The following is a 16242-nucleotide window of genomic DNA, read 5'->3' on the forward strand; positions in this document are numbered from 1 at the left end:
CTTTTTCGAATCAAACGTCATTCCATGAAATTGACCAAGTAGAATAATAACTTGACAAATAACGCTTTTTGTGCAACTTTTATGTGGTGTATTTTTTACCTGAACGCTTATGACAATCGAATCTGGCAAAAAAAGTATATTTCCTGGTTTCTAAAGAATCTGGTTTTGAGTTTTATAATTTTTTTTATATAATAAGCGGCTCTGTAGTTCAGCTTATTTGTTATCAGTAGGATTGAACACTTAATTTTGGAAGCTATGGAGCTTAAATTTTTTCTGTTGATACAAGCTTTGACAGCCCTGTTTAATTGATGTTTGAGAGAAGAAAGCACCTCTTATCGATAGTTGCCGGAAGTACGGCTGAGTTTTACAGGCGACTTTTTACAAAACAATCTATAAGCGTTTTTGTTTTCATCTTCTTAGGAACACAGTCTCGTAAGGCACTTCAGGTTTTTATTTTTATTCTTTGTGTCATTCAGCTCAATGGCGTTTTCACGTGGTTTAGTTTATTATCAGGACTAACTCCCTGTTTCTCATGCTGCTTCTCCGAGAGCTTCCGGTTATTTACCTGTAGATCAACTTGCTTTTCTTTCCTATTACATTTGAATGCATGTATTTCAGTATCCCATGCAGGGGAAAATCAATTTGGACGTTATGTATCTAGGATATTATCAGAGAAGTAATTTCAGATCCAGCATAAGCACGCGTTATTTTAACAGATAATATGTGTGTCACGCATGAACAGTTTTATGTCTTTTGCATGAACAGTTTTATTCAAGACGGATCCTTTGATCACTTGTGCTTCTCAATATGGTGCCATATAACACTCAGGCTCTCACATCTTAGTTGCTTATGAAGAAAAGTGAGGAAAAACAAACAGCTCCGATAATTTTTCAGTTGCAATAATTTTCAAAGGATTCAAAATTCGGCGTCCTGGTTCCCTAGCGATGAACGGATTCAAATCTTGGAAGATTCTTGCAGGATGAATATAAACAAAGAAAATTGGAGTAACTAAGCATTATCTTGCTCGGTTTCTTCCAAGGTTTTGAATTCTTCGACCAATAGGGTTCTGATGTTGTTGTCAAAACTCTCTTTGACTCAGTGTTTGACTGTTCCTGCGTTGTTGATGTTCATATCCATTCACCGCTTCGTCTAACAACAAAGGACACCCACTTCTGTCTGTGTCCAACATATTCATTTTCAGTTCCTGTCTCAGCAACTCCATCTCCGTGATGAATACTGAGGTCTCGTCGGGATATGGGACTCTAGACAGAACGAGAGCCAAGTGCTCCCTACCACCTGTGAGGACTCCTTTGCACACTTTGCAGGTGTATATTAGAACTATAAATTGCCATATTTGTCTGTTTCTCATAATTATTAATTACTGGGTTGACCTCATAATTGAAAAAGTTGTAAAATTACAACTTCCTATTATTTCGTCTATGAAAAGTTGTAATCTTAGAACTTTCACATTATGAAAGTTTTAATTTAACAAATTTTCAGAGAAATCATGAAAAACAAAGCTCAAAAACACAGCACAAATACTTTGTTTCAAAAAATAAACAACTTGTAGGATAACAACTTTTGGTTTACCCGGGTATAATCGCCGAGAGGAAAAATTGTTAATAGCAAAAAATTGGCATAAAACTTTCAAGGTGTTTACGAAGTTTGTCAATTCTGAAGTGAGACGAGGAGCGTCAAATTAACGGATAACATTGATTGGACACTTTAACTTCATAAGAGCATTTGCAACAAGAAAAAAAAAACACGTTTTCGACTACCATGAAAAAAACTTCACACATACAGTCAGCTCAGCTCTCCCGTACATCTTGTGGGTCTCTGTTTCAAAGAAAAAAAGTACAGTTTCAGTGACATATGCATGAAACAAAGCAGCATATTTCACGCTTAAAAATTCTCATGACCAAAAGAAATGCTCAATATGCTAAACTCAGTAGGAAACGCCAACCGAACATTGCTGATACAGTTAGTGTATTGTTTGTCTGATTATGCCTTTCAGTTTTTCAGTTAATATGCCTTCCCGGAGGTTGGCGGAAGAGTAAATTGGCGCTGAATCAGTATGGAGACATTCTGTTTTTTAGGATGGCCACTACTCTGTTCAGGTTCCAAAATACACGGACCGGTCTCGATTTTTGTGTAAAACTTACTGCATGAAAAATATAATGCTCAGCTTAACTCCCGCCAACAAGCTTTGATTTATATGCGATTCGAACTTTTGCGTGGGTACTTGTAACATGTAATTTGCGTAGCAAGCCGTAACAACTAAGCTAAATGAGTTTTGTGGTAATTGCCTACAAACTAGTTTATATATAAATAGTGTGTATACCACTATAGTAATTACCAGTTATAAGCTACAGAAGTTTGATATTACTCTGCTCAGAGTTTTGTGGTATGAGTGATTTTCAGAATGTACAGGATAAGTTTAGCCTGGGGTAACTCCATGACTTCATTATAATCATAATTAAGAAGATCTGCACATAAAGAAATAAAATATTCTTGAGAAGCAAATGATCAGAAGTGAATTACGTTTTTACACCAGAGATAAGCTGGTTCAGCACTAAAATACTCTGAGACTCAGAACTGGGTTTTCCTTTTCAATATAAATAAGAAGACTACAATTTTCTGAGCAACGCATCAGAAATTGGCGAAAATCGTTTTAATGCTAGACCCTCAGCCAACCATTCATTGAATTCGTTTTTTGCCGACGAGAATGATATCAATATTATATGGTGAGAATTGTAGAAAAAAGTTTGAGTTTTTTCTTTGCTTTATTTTTAACAACTTTGTTGATCAGTAAACATTTTCTGAGTCTTCGTTTTGATTTTTACCCGAGTTTTTTTCTTGCTGATTGTTAACTTTGCGGTGATAGTTGCGTTGTTTAAGTTAGATGCTTTCAAGATTGAATCGAGCATCGATCTGGAAACTTTTTGGACAGAAAGACAAAATTCTAAATTTCGAGCTAATATATCCGTATACCCAGACCTCGATCAATCGCTGATTAGTACGCATAAAAATAGCGCGATGCAAGTCATTCCACAGTTTGCTCCCAAATTCTAGTAGAATTTTCAATCTGTTTTTTTTGTTGAACTCAGAACACTGAGACTTGTTGGTGGAGATAATACTTAAGTTTCAAGTGTGAGTTATTAATACCTAATGTGAGTTATTATTGGTTTTATTTTAATATAAGGCATCAGCGCGATTGTCAAAAAGTAAAAACCAAACGAGAGATTACATCTTTATTTTGATACATTCGTCAAATTTTGTTCTCAAAAATAACGCAAGGGATCGTTACTGTGCGTAGGCAAATGATCTTTCAAATTTTTTATTCTGACAAGTTCAGGTTTCTATTGCAATATAGTGAAAACCAAATAGCAACACCATCTTCCTATATTTGTCATCTGTTGGGCATTAAATTTTGACCAAAAACAGGTTTTCAGACGATGTTACATGTTTATCGCCTATGTTGCCTTACATGTAAACAATACTCCAATTTTTAATGCTATTTGAGTCATTTTTAGATAACAAGTTCATAGTTGACACGTTTCTAAATTTTTTTTGAAGGCGTCTGTGCATTTGCAAAGAGAAATAATTTTCCGAGAAATCAATTTAAGAAATTAACTTCCTGCCATTGATTGATTTCTTAGACTAGATTTTAATGATAGCACTCTCTATATTTCCGCAAAATTTATGGGTCAATTAAAATTTGTAAAATTTGCTCAACAAAAAAGATTGGCTGGTATAAAACTGGTAAACCTCCCCCACCCCCTTGATCGAAATTTATACCTTCTTCTGAGGCAAAGTTTTTCAAGACTTGTCGCAACGAAAACTATATGTATTCAAATTGGATTTGACCCACAACGTTACTCGCAACAATTTAAAAATTGGAAAAAAAATAATTTGTGCTGAAAAAAAGAGGAAAAAATCTTATTTTTAACGCATTCGATTTTTTAAAAAAGTTCCAAATTAAATATTGTCGTGAACTGGGCTTTTATTATGTGTAGATTATGAGAAACGGTTGCCTAAATTGCTGTTCACGCGTAGAACCCAAAAGTTGGGCTCCACTATCTTGGGAATATAAATAGGGTCCCTTTTTGGGTCAATTAAACAAAAGTTGCTGTCATCCCCACACCAGTACCTCTCTTTCACGTGAATGAACTCGCCCTTTGAGGAAGTTTGATGATTTGGTCTGTACAATCTGAAACGCTGTTCTTTATTCGATGGCCTCTGAAAGAAATGGTGGTGGTAGTTTCTGGTGGTTAAATTCACATACCAACCTAAACATGTAAAGAATCAGTTCCCAGGTAAAGTTGCGCGACCCCACTCAATTCTGAGAAGACCAAATTGGGCCGCGCATAGGTGGGTATAGTGCGACCCAGCTTTAGAACCTACACAACGTCAGCCATCTGCAAAGACTGAATTAGGGCCGCACCTAGCAGTCTGATCGGGGCATTACCATCAGCCTGGAAGGCCTGATCCGGGGTCCAAACCCCGAGTCTATATATATATATATATATATATATATATATTAAAGCAATTTACTTACAACCATTTGGTAAATATGATAAATACAGTTTAATGCACATTAGGAAAGGAGTTTGAGTTTAAAACGTGACATTCAGACAAAAGATTTTGTCTTAGCTGGACTCGAATGATGGGAAAGACAGAATTTTCTTTCGGACGTAAGAATTACTACATTTTAAATAAGTAAAAGAGAACATTAAATTTATAAACAAAGACAAAAAATTGACATCCATTGCTGTGGCTCAAACTGTTCTCTGTGAATGCTGAACGACAGTAGCCCAGTTTGCTCATCATACAAAATTCTTAGTAGTCATTCTAGGTCATATATGATTCCTAGTAATCATACTAGGTCATATATGATTTGTATGAACTCTTGGTAGTCATACAAGAGTCATTTATGATTTCCTAGAAATCATACAGGGATCATACAAAAAAATTTTAAGCCTAAAAACTTTAAATTTCATTTTCTATCGAAGTTGAAAACATTTCTTGGAAATCATACAAGGTCATATATGACGCATTAAACATTGACTGGTGCAACAAATTCTCATATAATGTAGTCAGAGGACATATTAAATTATTGTATCGCAATTGCACTCCACAAATTTGAACATATTCTCAAAAATTTTAGTTATCTATTTGGACTTTGCGATTTTATTTGCACTATTTTATTTAGTGCCCAAATTTGCAATTTGTTTTGTACGTTAGGGTTTTTTGTCGGATCACAAAGTGATGCCGGGGAATCACATAAGTGATGCCTTACCGAATAAAATTTGATAAAAACACGAAATGAAAAAGATTTATGAAAAATAGATGTATGATTCTTGGTAATCATACTAGGATCATATATGATTTCTTGGTAATCATATATGATTTCCTAGTAGTCATACAGGGATCGTACTAGGAAATACATTATGTATTGTATCACATCATATATGATCCTTGTATGACTATACTATGAAGTGGCGACCCGAGAGCACAGTGCATCAATCAGTCTTGTTTAGTGAATTTCATGTGGCTTTGTCTTCTCATTACCCTACCATTGAGTCTTTATTCACTTAATTTAGCACACGAAGCTGCTGCGGGCCGTGATAATTTTGAGCCAAAGCACGCAATTTTGTTAGTGCGATAGCGAGCTACATTATTCTTCATATTAACATTTTCCAAAGTTTGTCGATTCAGTTCGTTGCAACTGAATACTAATTCTAGCTCAGGTAGAAAATGTAGAACGTAATCCTACGCCCAGGTCGAGGTTTGGCGGTGAATCTTCGTAAGAAATGCGGTGAAAAAAAATATTTTCACCGCGTATTTCTTACATCTTTTTGCGGTGAATGCGGCAAATCGCGGTGATTTATTTATTTTCACCGCGTTCTCAGTATTCTTATAAAAAAGAATCTTTCCTACCTGGGTTCGAACCTCGGACCTCCTGCATGACTTCATCTGCTTACTCCACTGCGCCAAGAGTTACTTACAAACTTCATATTTCTTGTGAATTTAAATCAGATTGAGTAAACGTTGGAAAGCAAATGCGGTGAATTTTTGTAAGAAATGCGGTGAATTTTGGTAAGAAATGCGGTTAAATGCGGTGAATTATTTTTTTTCACCGCATTCACCGCTTTCACCGCATTTCTTATATTAATTTGCCGAAAAATTTGAAGTGGTGAATTTTTGTAAGAAATGCGGTGAATTTTGCGGTGAAATTTTGTAAGGAGTGCGGTGAAGTGCGGTGAAATATTTACTGTCACCGCATTCACCGCAATCACCGCATTTCTTACAAAAATTCACCGCATTCACCGCATTTCTTACAAATATGTACCCAAAAATCTCGACCCGGGCGGGCATTAAAAATATCGATGTCGGTTCGATTGCAAGACGATTAAAACTAATTAATTAATTAAGTAGTCGAAGAAGGCCGAGCGTAATATGCTTCGCTGACCTGAGCCTTAAAATCAAGGAATCATACTAAGAGCAGCTCTCAAAATTTTTTTTGCCTTAATGAATTTTTTATTTTCATTCAATAAGAGTACATTAGGGAGAAGATGATATAAGGAAGAGGACGACGACAGAGTTTGTAATTCCTCGTTTTCATTGAGTTTGGAGTCGTAATGAAACAACCTGAACTTGCTTGTATCCTTTTGTGTTACGAAGGCAACTTAGCAACATAGAAACTAAGTGAGATTTAAGTGGGCTTGCATGATGTGCAGAAACGCAAGTTGTATCTAGCAAGTGAATGAGAGCTAAAATGAAACTTAGTGAATTGGTCTTTGAACTGCAGTCGGTTAGTCTTGTTTATTTCATTTGCCACTGCACTGTTTGCTCTGGTTCATCAGGTTAAAGTTAAAGCTTTGTTGGTTAAAGTTAAAACTTCACAACTGTGCTGTTAGTCAATCGGTTGAAGTTTTTTGCTCGCCAGCGATTGTTTTGTGCTCATTTATTTTAGTACCAAAATTTAATTATCACGTCGTTTTTCCAAAATACTTCAATTTTCTTTTGGTTAATCTATGAATTCGCCAATTAGCATTTTTTATCGAAACCCCCTTAATTGATAGGAAGAATTGGAATTTTGAAAAGAATTGTAGGATGAAATGATACTGTTTTTTGGTCTAAATTGTTGTAGCGGTACATCAAAAACAACTTCTGTAAAAAAAATGTTGTTTCAAGACTGCTTATGCAAAAATTGAGCGGGCCCTGTTGTTTCTTGTTAATTAGTTCAAATGTTGACTGTATAATGTATTTAGGACTGCATGAAAAATATACCCCAGTGTAATCTGCTTCTTTTTCTTCAAGTGCTTGTTTGCTTCTCCATTGAAATGTTGTACCTAGAAGCGTCTAACCGTCTTGTGTTTTGGAAGATAAAATCTGAATGTTTGTTTCTTCAATTTTCATGAGATCAATCATGCTACGCAGAGGTTAATACAACCACCGAGAAAGCATGTTCAAGAAAAAATTGTTGGCTCCAATATCTATATAAGTAAATTGCACACTCGTTGTTGTTGTTGATAAGAACTCCCCAGATTTGAAATAACCTGTTGTTCGTTCTCTTTGTTAATTTATTTCACTGATCGTTCCACCAAACAAAATGAGACATAGACACCAACGTTTTGTTGTCTTACTAATAGGCGCTTCCTTGATATTCAGGTTGAGAAGCTAGTCTTTCCTTTGATGGAGTTTCAATGATCGGATCTGTTCTGTTTCGGCCCCCCTTGTGTTTTTTACCCCCCCCCCCCGTTACAAATTTTATTTTGTTGTATAGCACGTTACTATGTAAAAAAATAGCACGTGCACCTGGGGGTGTAAAAAATATAAGCCCACTAGCTGGGGGGGGGGCAAATCAGAATAGATCCCAATGATCATGTTATAAGTTCTTTTAAAATTTATGTTTGCATTTTATTTAAATCTCACCACTCTAGGAGATTGTTCAGTGATCATTGATACTTTTTTGAAGTCAGTTGAATGGTCGACAATCTCTACAACGACAATTTGTCAGCAATCTGTAGAATCAGGGGTTTTTTATAATCACTAATGTAGAAAAAGGAGAACAGGAGTAAATATTCTTTCCCGGGGTACACCTGCAGCTGGGCAATAACTGTGCCTAACAGTGTAATTTTAGTCTACATATTGAATCCCTTGTGAGAGGAATGAGTGCATTTATAACTGATACTCTTTGCCGAAACAAAGTTACTTAGTGAATCAATCTAAATTAGCGAACGTCAATCATCGTCTTTCGACAGATAGGCACAGTAGATTACACCATTTTAAAAAAATGGAAAGCTTCGCTAAAATGCTAATTAAATCTGTATGATTTTATGTGGTTTTGTAATGTTTACTAAAAGAGCTCTGAGTTTCATTGGATATATTATGAGTTTCATAATGTTCAATGATCAACAGCCTCAAACATCTTTTCCAGTTAGTTGGACTACAGGTAGGCTAGATTTCGACCGTTGATAAATCGTGGTCTTTTTTGGGCCAAAATTCGATCACGGAACAACTCAAGTGTTCTCGTTAATGAATATGTTTAATTTTTCATCAGATCGTATCTTGCAATCTCTTCCTTTTAATCTGGTTCGACTAATAAGAACGTTTTTTTGCTAAAATTAAAAAACCATTGCAACTATTTGAACAAAATTCTATCACAACGATGGAGTGAATTTGGCGCGCTAAATATAACTCCGCCTTAATTGAGTTGAAGAATAACACTAAATCTACATCGTTCTCTTGCTAAAAATGAAATCAAAACGTTTAAATTGTTGCTTAGATAATGGCAGTTCTATTGCAAATTTTTAATCTCATCCATTTAGAGTGAAGTTCTGATTGTCTGTTGAGCTGCTTGTTGGTATCGAATTTATAGGGGCACGTTTTGCGATCTTGATGCTTTCCTTTATTCTGTGGCCGTGAACTATTTCATTAAAGATGCGGGAAGGACTATAGAGGAAGTCTCATTGTAGCATTAATGAAGAAACTGCTGAAAACTTTACTTGAGAAACGTAAGGGAACTTATAAAAACTAATATGAAAACTCTACTTAAGAAAAATCAGAAACCAAAGGGAACTTTTTTGGATTTAGGTCTCCAATCAATTTTATTGGTGATGCGCAAAGTGATCTTTGAGGTTTTTTTGTAAGTCACCGCACGGTTTGCAATGGAGAGTTGTAGATATTTTGAAGAATATTTCCGCAACAGAAAAAAAGAATGATTTTGGGCTTGAGGTTGGTGAATGATTCCTTGACTGCAGATGGAATTTTTTATTTTCTACAGCTGTAAAAAAGCTTTTGTTCAAATTTCTCAAATCATCAACTATTCAATTTTTATTTTGTTGTTAATTGCAATGAACTGTAGGTTGAGCACATCCACAAATGGGCTTTTTTGAACAGTGCAAGTTTGAAAAATATGCTTTTGTGAGAAAAAAAATATCGAATTGCATAGCCGCATTTTCAACTTTTGCTGACAGACCAAATTGTTGGCACTTGACCCTTGTATTCAAACGATGAAGTTCGCGGTGTTTAGCGCAGCGTTATAAAAACGAACCATTTCTAATGCCGTGTTTTTGCGTTTACGTGAATGCTCACTTTAAGTTTCCAACTTTTCTGAAGTTTGAGTTTGTAAGGTTGAGTAAAATTTTTTAAAAAAGGTAACGAAAAATTTTTAAGGTGAATGAATTAAAATTTATTTATAAATTTTGCTGAAAAAATCATATATTTAAAAGAAATATTAAATGCAAAGATATTATACAGAAAAATTAGGATTGCGCAGTGAGACTTTGTCTCTTAGGAGTGAGATTCTTTTTTATAAATAGAGAGTTTTACCCCTTTTTTCACCATCAACGCTTGCAATTTTTTCTCTTCTTTCAATTCTGCTAGGCTACTTGTCTCCACTCTTTACCAAGGGTTTTACTATTTTAAAATTTTTTTTCAAGTAGGCTAATCTGAGCTAGTTATTTGAATAACGTGCCTAATTTTCATGGATGAAAACCCAATTTTTGAGATGCGTAAAGATGCTCTTCACGCATCTTTAATGGAAAAATTAGCGGCCCAGTTCAGTGAAAACTGCTCTTAAACTTAATTTAAGTTTCTCTGTTGTTGAGGTGAACATATATCTTTGGATGGAATTAGTCAAATTTACTGAAACGCATATACGATACCTATTTCTTCTTTTCAATGCTTTCTAAATTTTAGTCTACGGTGAACTCATTCAATCATCCCTGACGGAACAGTCAGATAACAACTAATATATTAAAATTAACTCTGGTTCGATAAATTCCCTGCTCAGTTTCCCGGTTAGTAATTCAACTGTAAAATACCCACTTATCACGGTATTTTTCCGAAATATTTCCTGGTCATCCAGTTATAGTTCTAGAAAATAGCTTGGTTAATACGGAGAACTCTAAAAAACAGAAGACCGCTTATCCTCGTAATTTTCTGGGAAACAACTGGTTGTTATGCAATTTTATCAAAACGGTGCGCGACTCCCCTGATAAAATCCTGAAAAAGTTCCTAGTAATCGTGGTAACAATATCGAGATAATACTTTAAATTACCATTAAATATAATTCCCGTTAAGATCATTGTCAGGCCGGGAAATTTATCGGCAAAAAAAACCAGGGAAAATCGCTTTTTACCGGGAGACGCGGCATTGGGTATGTGAACCCGGTGTGCAACCCATATAGGTCTGGCACGCCATTCAAGCAAGTGGCTCTGATCAGAGACAATTTCAGTCTAGATAGTCTGATCGTGCGCGACCCAGAGTTGGTCTAGTCTGATCACGGCTGGCTTGGATTGTGCACCTTGGATCAACCTGTATCAACCTGTATTGTCATGTTTTTACTGCAAAACAATAACCTCCTAATAAAGAACTCCTGCTGGTTTTGGACCTTCCATGAGAAATGAACTCAACGATATGAACGAAAGAACAAAAACTTTGACAAACTGACCCCGGACCTTGCTCACAGTGAGTTTCAGCGCTGTATCATTGACTCTCAATTGTAACCATTACTGTACCAGACAAATAGAAGTGTAAATACTTCTCCCAGTCTGCCCAGAGTCGATTAAGAAACATCCCAGTCTGTCTCTTTTCTTCGCAGCCTAATTTACATTATTGGTGAACACTGCACAGAAGGTTTCACATCATCAGACTGTACATACAACGAACATAGCAAATTTTGAAAATTTCGATTAACTGGTGTCATGCATAAAATTTTTAAGATGGCGATATTCTGAACAGCCATTCTAGCTCTAACTAAACCATATTGGTGCGTTCATCTAAACCATATTGCTGCGTTCATCTAAACCATATATTGGTGCATCGGCGGAGGTCGGAGATCGGTGGCGGAGGTCGGTGGCGGAGGTCGGTGGCGGAGGTCGGTAGCGGAGGTCGGTAGCGGAGGTCGGAGGCGGAGGTCGGAGGTCGGTAGCGGAGGTCGGAGGTCGGTAGCGGAGGTCGGTAACGGAGGTCGGAGGTCGGCGGAGGTCGGCGATGTAAAAATGGTCTCTATGTGCTCTCGTAATACCAAAAAACGTTTGGCGGTAGCGGAGGTCGGTGGAGGTCGGTAGCGGAGGTCGGTGGAGGTCGGTAGCGGAGGTCGGAGGTCGGCGGAGGTCGGAGGCGGAGGTCGGTAGCGGAGGTCGGTGGAGGTCGGTAGCGGAGGTCGGTGGAGGTCGGTAGCGGAGGTCGGAGGTCGGTAGCGGAGGTCGGAGGCGGAGGTCGGAGGTCGTTGTGCGAGTCAGAATTAGTTGTGTAGAAGTAGAAGTAGTAGTGCAAGTAGTGTTTTGAGTTTTTCAATAGTTTACATCGGGCATGAAACGCCTGATTTAGGAATTCAGATAAGGGATCTTAATTGATCGAGAAATGGCGGGTAATTAGCCTGCTCAGATAGAGATAAGAGAAATGGCGGGTAATTAGCCTGCTCAGATAGAGAAATGGCGGGTAATTAGCCTGCTCAGATAGAGTGAATACGGATAATTAGCAATGCTCAGCTTGAGGACATTCGGTTAGTGAAGCTTCACAGAGAACGCTAATAATAACAAAATAATGCGTAGGATGAATCACTATAATTTTCTCTGCAGAACATGCTGTAAATTGCAAAGTGGGACATGTTCAGAAAGCTGGCCTGGCTAAAATCCAGGCTGTAAAAATTAATGTTCCAGCTCTGATTTTAACTGACTAACAGATCCGGGACCTTCGTATGAAATTGATAGGAGCCCATTATATACTAAACAATCGACGTACGTTGATGGATTAATTGCTCTCAATCTATTGCGAAGGGGTTGGTCTTCGTTGTAGATATCAATAACATAGAGGAGCCTATCATCATTGAGTTTGAATGGGTCTCAAAATCCAGGGAGGGGAAATAACGCCGGTTGCGGGCATACGCTGGGAGGGGGGCATGAAAACCGCATATTTTTTAACAATGTAACTTTATGAATACACAGCAGAGTTTGGGCGTGAGGAGGGGACTGCTGAGGGTGTGGAGGGGTATGCTGGGATGTGTAGTGAATTTCTCTCTGCAGAAGATGAACGCATGTTGCATCGTGAGTTCAAAATTACATAGTCTGGAAACATCGAGAAACGCAAGTCTGAACATGCCGGCACGAAAATCTGCCGAACGCACAAAAGTCTGGTGAATGCGCGAAAGTCTGGACACAATCCGAGTACTAAACACTGATTTCAAACATTCTAAAGTTTCACTTAATGGTTGAACCCTCTAATTAATAGGAATACATACCATATTGATTGTAGTCGAAAGCGAAGTGCATTTTTCGACATACAGGAGTGTATTGGAAGGCGAGAGTGCAGACATTCTCTCTTTCGTAAAAGGGATAGTCGTATGATCGTCTCACTACATACCACCACCCAGACAGTAATTCCTCAGACACATTAACTGCGTTTAAATGTTTGGGACACTTCTGGATAAATGAGTGACTTGAGGAAATTGTACAAATTAAAGTGAAATAGATTAGATAAAGTTTTGAAGATATCATAGTTAGAGCCAAAAAGATTAAAAGATGTTCGTGAAAATAAGATTTCACAAGCAAATCAATTGAATGATAATATGGAAAGGCTTCCAAATAATTAATCAAAAGAGCTACCATGCACCAATGGGATTAAAGTTCAATAAAATGTTCATCACAGCAAACTTTATTCACCTTGAGTTTAAGGTAAACACAAAATGAGCTCATGGTCCGACGATATTTTGAAGAGTTATTACAAGAGGTAGCTGAAGTCTTAGTAATTTGAGTGAAACTGAAAAACTTGAAGGAAATAATTGCATATTACAAAATTATACGAACTGAAAGAGATTTGCAGATCCCATATTACACAAGCTAAATTTAGTGGAATTTTTTTTTGGAGGAGGTGACCAAAGTTGAAAACTTTTGTCAAAAATACCAAATTGTCGAAAAGGTACCTATTAAAAAAAATGTTTGCTCATGTAAATACACATGCAAACCAAAAAAAAAAATCAGGACTTTGGCTCATTCACATTTTTTGGAGCTTCTGTGTGCTTTTCAAAATTCTGTATGAAACGTGCATCATCGCGTTATGAAAACGCAATACGCACAAATGCTTGTCAGCCGAACTTCAAAATCTTAATTAAATTTTCCCATTTAATATCTCAAAGTTTCTGTCTAAAATTCTGAGTTTTGTTTTTGACGCCAGCATTCAATTCGGTTGCTTAGAAGCGACAAATTAAAAGTACAGTGGGTAAAAGTACTTCGAAGTTGGAATATTTGACAAGTTTATTTTCTTTTAAATTTTCTTTGCATTTTGAGTGCACATTTATTGACCGCAAAATAGGGATACGATGCGCTTTGCTCATAATGGTGATCTTTGGGGAAGCCGATTATGCACAGAATTGAGAGGAAACAAGGAATCCAAAACTATTCTTCTGTTTTTTTAGTACTCAGTCTGTTTGTTTGAAGTTGTGTATACAAACTGCCGTTGTTTTTTCAATTATTTTTTTCTACCTGTTGTATAGTATGCCTAACGGAAAAAACAAGAATTGGTTAAAAATTGCTTCAGAAGTGTTCCAGTTATCCCCTGTCAGTTGAAAAGCCTGTAAAGGTCATTTCATACATAAAATTCGAAGAGAAGTGAGAAAAGAGTGATATTTTTGTGTTTTTTTTTTTTTGAAAAAGCGCAATTAAAGCAGTTGCAAAATTAAGTTCCTATGCGATAGAAGTTCTTTTGTTCTAGCGGGTCCTTTTCAATGAATCAGCAGAACATATGGATCCGAGGAACTCAACATACTCCACATTCGATAAAAAACAAGTACATTACCTGCAGAAAAAGGCAGAGCACAAACGTTAGTACCAATCAATTACAAATTTATTAGAAAAAAATATTCTATACATCAACAACCGCTAATGCCTTTGAAGTGTTGTAATTTGGCTACCCTTTCCTTGAAAAAGTCCTGAAAGTTAGCGGAAGGAAAGAAAAACGATATAATTTTCTGTTTACATGTCTAACTGTGAGAGTGGTGCACGTAGATTTAATGCCCAATTGGGAAACAGATGGTTGTCACAATGCATTCACTTATTGCTCAAAAAACAGAGCCAAGCTTGATAATCAGTGACAATTATAAGAGTTTGGAGGAGTTTGGTGGCATCGAAGAAAGAAAAAAGTAGAAGAGCATCAGAATCAACAATAATTATAGGAAGTTCAATTCAGTTCATTCGGAGCATCCTACATCGGATAGCAGGATAACTGTAGGGTAGAAGCAAGCAGAAATGCTACGTATGCAGTTTTGATGAACCAATCACTCATCGAGGATGGTTTGTCATCCAAATTGTGAATTGTTGAGGAAGCACCGAACAAAAACCACTGTTGACTCCACTAAGTTTACACGTTGACGACTTAGAATCTTTAACTCGTAATCACTTCCTTTTGATTGATTTTGTATCAAGGAAATGCAATCTTCGAATAATGGAATAATGGAAAAAAATTGGCTATTTTTGGCCAGCCAAAACTCTAGAGGAGGCAACCCAGATAACATACAATATCTGTTTTAATACAGCAACAGATTCTTTACGAATGATTTGCAATGAAGTTTGTTGTTGTTTTATAATGTCCGACAAATAATCAACACCGTCAACAATCTTCCCATGATACCAAGTTAGACTCGAAAAAGTGCCCTTAGAGAAATTTGATTGCCTTATGTCGACATATTTATCGAGCACTTGACATAAAACGAACTTGAAAAGCAAACATGAACAATTGGCGATTGTGACTAATTGTGTATCCAATCATGCAACAGTAATTTGCAATAGAGCGGATAATACAGTTCACCAAAGCAAACGTCAAGAACACAAAAGCTAGCGGATAATAGAGAACGTAATGCACTGACAGATTTGAAACCACTGTAAGCTTCCCCTGTCAAAAGTCGAAGGGGAGCTGTTACATTCACAATGAAGCAGTTGTTTTCTGCAAATCAAGTTTTTGATTTGCAGAAAACATTTATTTGTCTAGTGCCAGCAACATAATTTGCCCATTTTTATATTTTTATTTTGTTTGTAAAAACAACACAACAAATTTTTGCAAAACTGATAGGACTTGAAATTTTTTAAACTTTCTCTAAATTCAAAAGAAAAACAAGTCATTGTTATTTTCGTTGTAGATGTGCTAAAGACCTTTAGAAAAAAAACAATCTTTTTCGTTTTGGGCCACCGATTTCCGCGAGACGGCATAATGGTAATGCTTATGTTAGAGACAGAATACAAAAGTTGCTGAGTATCACATATTATCTACTATTCTTATATAAATATAAACTAATCTTAATAAAAATATTAACATCAATTACTTTTATAAAATAAAATTATAGTTACGATTGAATGAAATATATAACTAAAACTAAACTATAAACACTAATAGAATTAAACAAACTGGAAAAAGAAAGCAGAATAAATAGATTAGAAGAAAAACTAAAACAACAAGATTATTATGGTAACATAGAAGTGTTATCTGATCAATTAAAAAAAACTTTGATTGAACAAAATCAGAAACTTGAGAAAACAATGAATTTTAAGGATTGGAGGTATATCTAATCAAAGACAAAAACTACAAGCTTTAGTATATTTAGATTTCACACAACACTTTAAAAAGCTGAATACAAAGGTAAAAAATTTAACTGTTGACAATGAGATGATTAAAACTTTAGTAGAAATGTGAAGTTAAACAAATAGACAATTAGATTTAAAACAAATAGATGCATCTTCAAAC

At 36.2% G+C, this 16242-nt stretch overlaps 2 protein-coding genes across 4 annotated transcripts in view; one reads left to right on the forward strand and one right to left on the reverse strand.

Annotated features, from left to right (window-relative positions):
• The window catches only part of LOC142342880 (cyclin-dependent kinase 1-like), a 418971-nt gene that overhangs the window by 276574 nt on the left and 126155 nt on the right, over nt 1–16242 (forward strand). The window lies entirely within an intron of this gene.
• LOC142342296 (uncharacterized) lies at nt 709–13097 on the reverse strand. Of its 2 annotated transcripts, none has more exons than XM_075393582.1 (3): nt 12752–13097; nt 4035–4289; nt 709–1338 (listed from the first exon to the last, which is right to left on the reverse strand). In XM_075393582.1, exons 1-3 carry the CDS (start codon nt 13005–13007, stop codon nt 1079–1081), a joined length of 771 nt encoding a protein of 256 aa, XP_075249697.1. In that variant the 5' UTR covers nt 13008–13097; the 3' UTR covers nt 709–1078. The 2 variants fall into 2 exon arrangements, with proteins under 2 accessions (XP_075249697.1, XP_075249699.1); XM_075393584.1 differs by having other exon boundaries at nt 4035–4239; nt 12752–12953.

The sequence above is a fragment of the Convolutriloba macropyga genome, chromosome 7, assembly GCF_964194025.1.
Source record: "Convolutriloba macropyga chromosome 7, txConMacr16.3, whole genome shotgun sequence".
NCBI classification, from domain to species: domain Eukaryota; kingdom Metazoa; phylum Xenacoelomorpha; order Acoela; family Convolutidae; genus Convolutriloba; species Convolutriloba macropyga.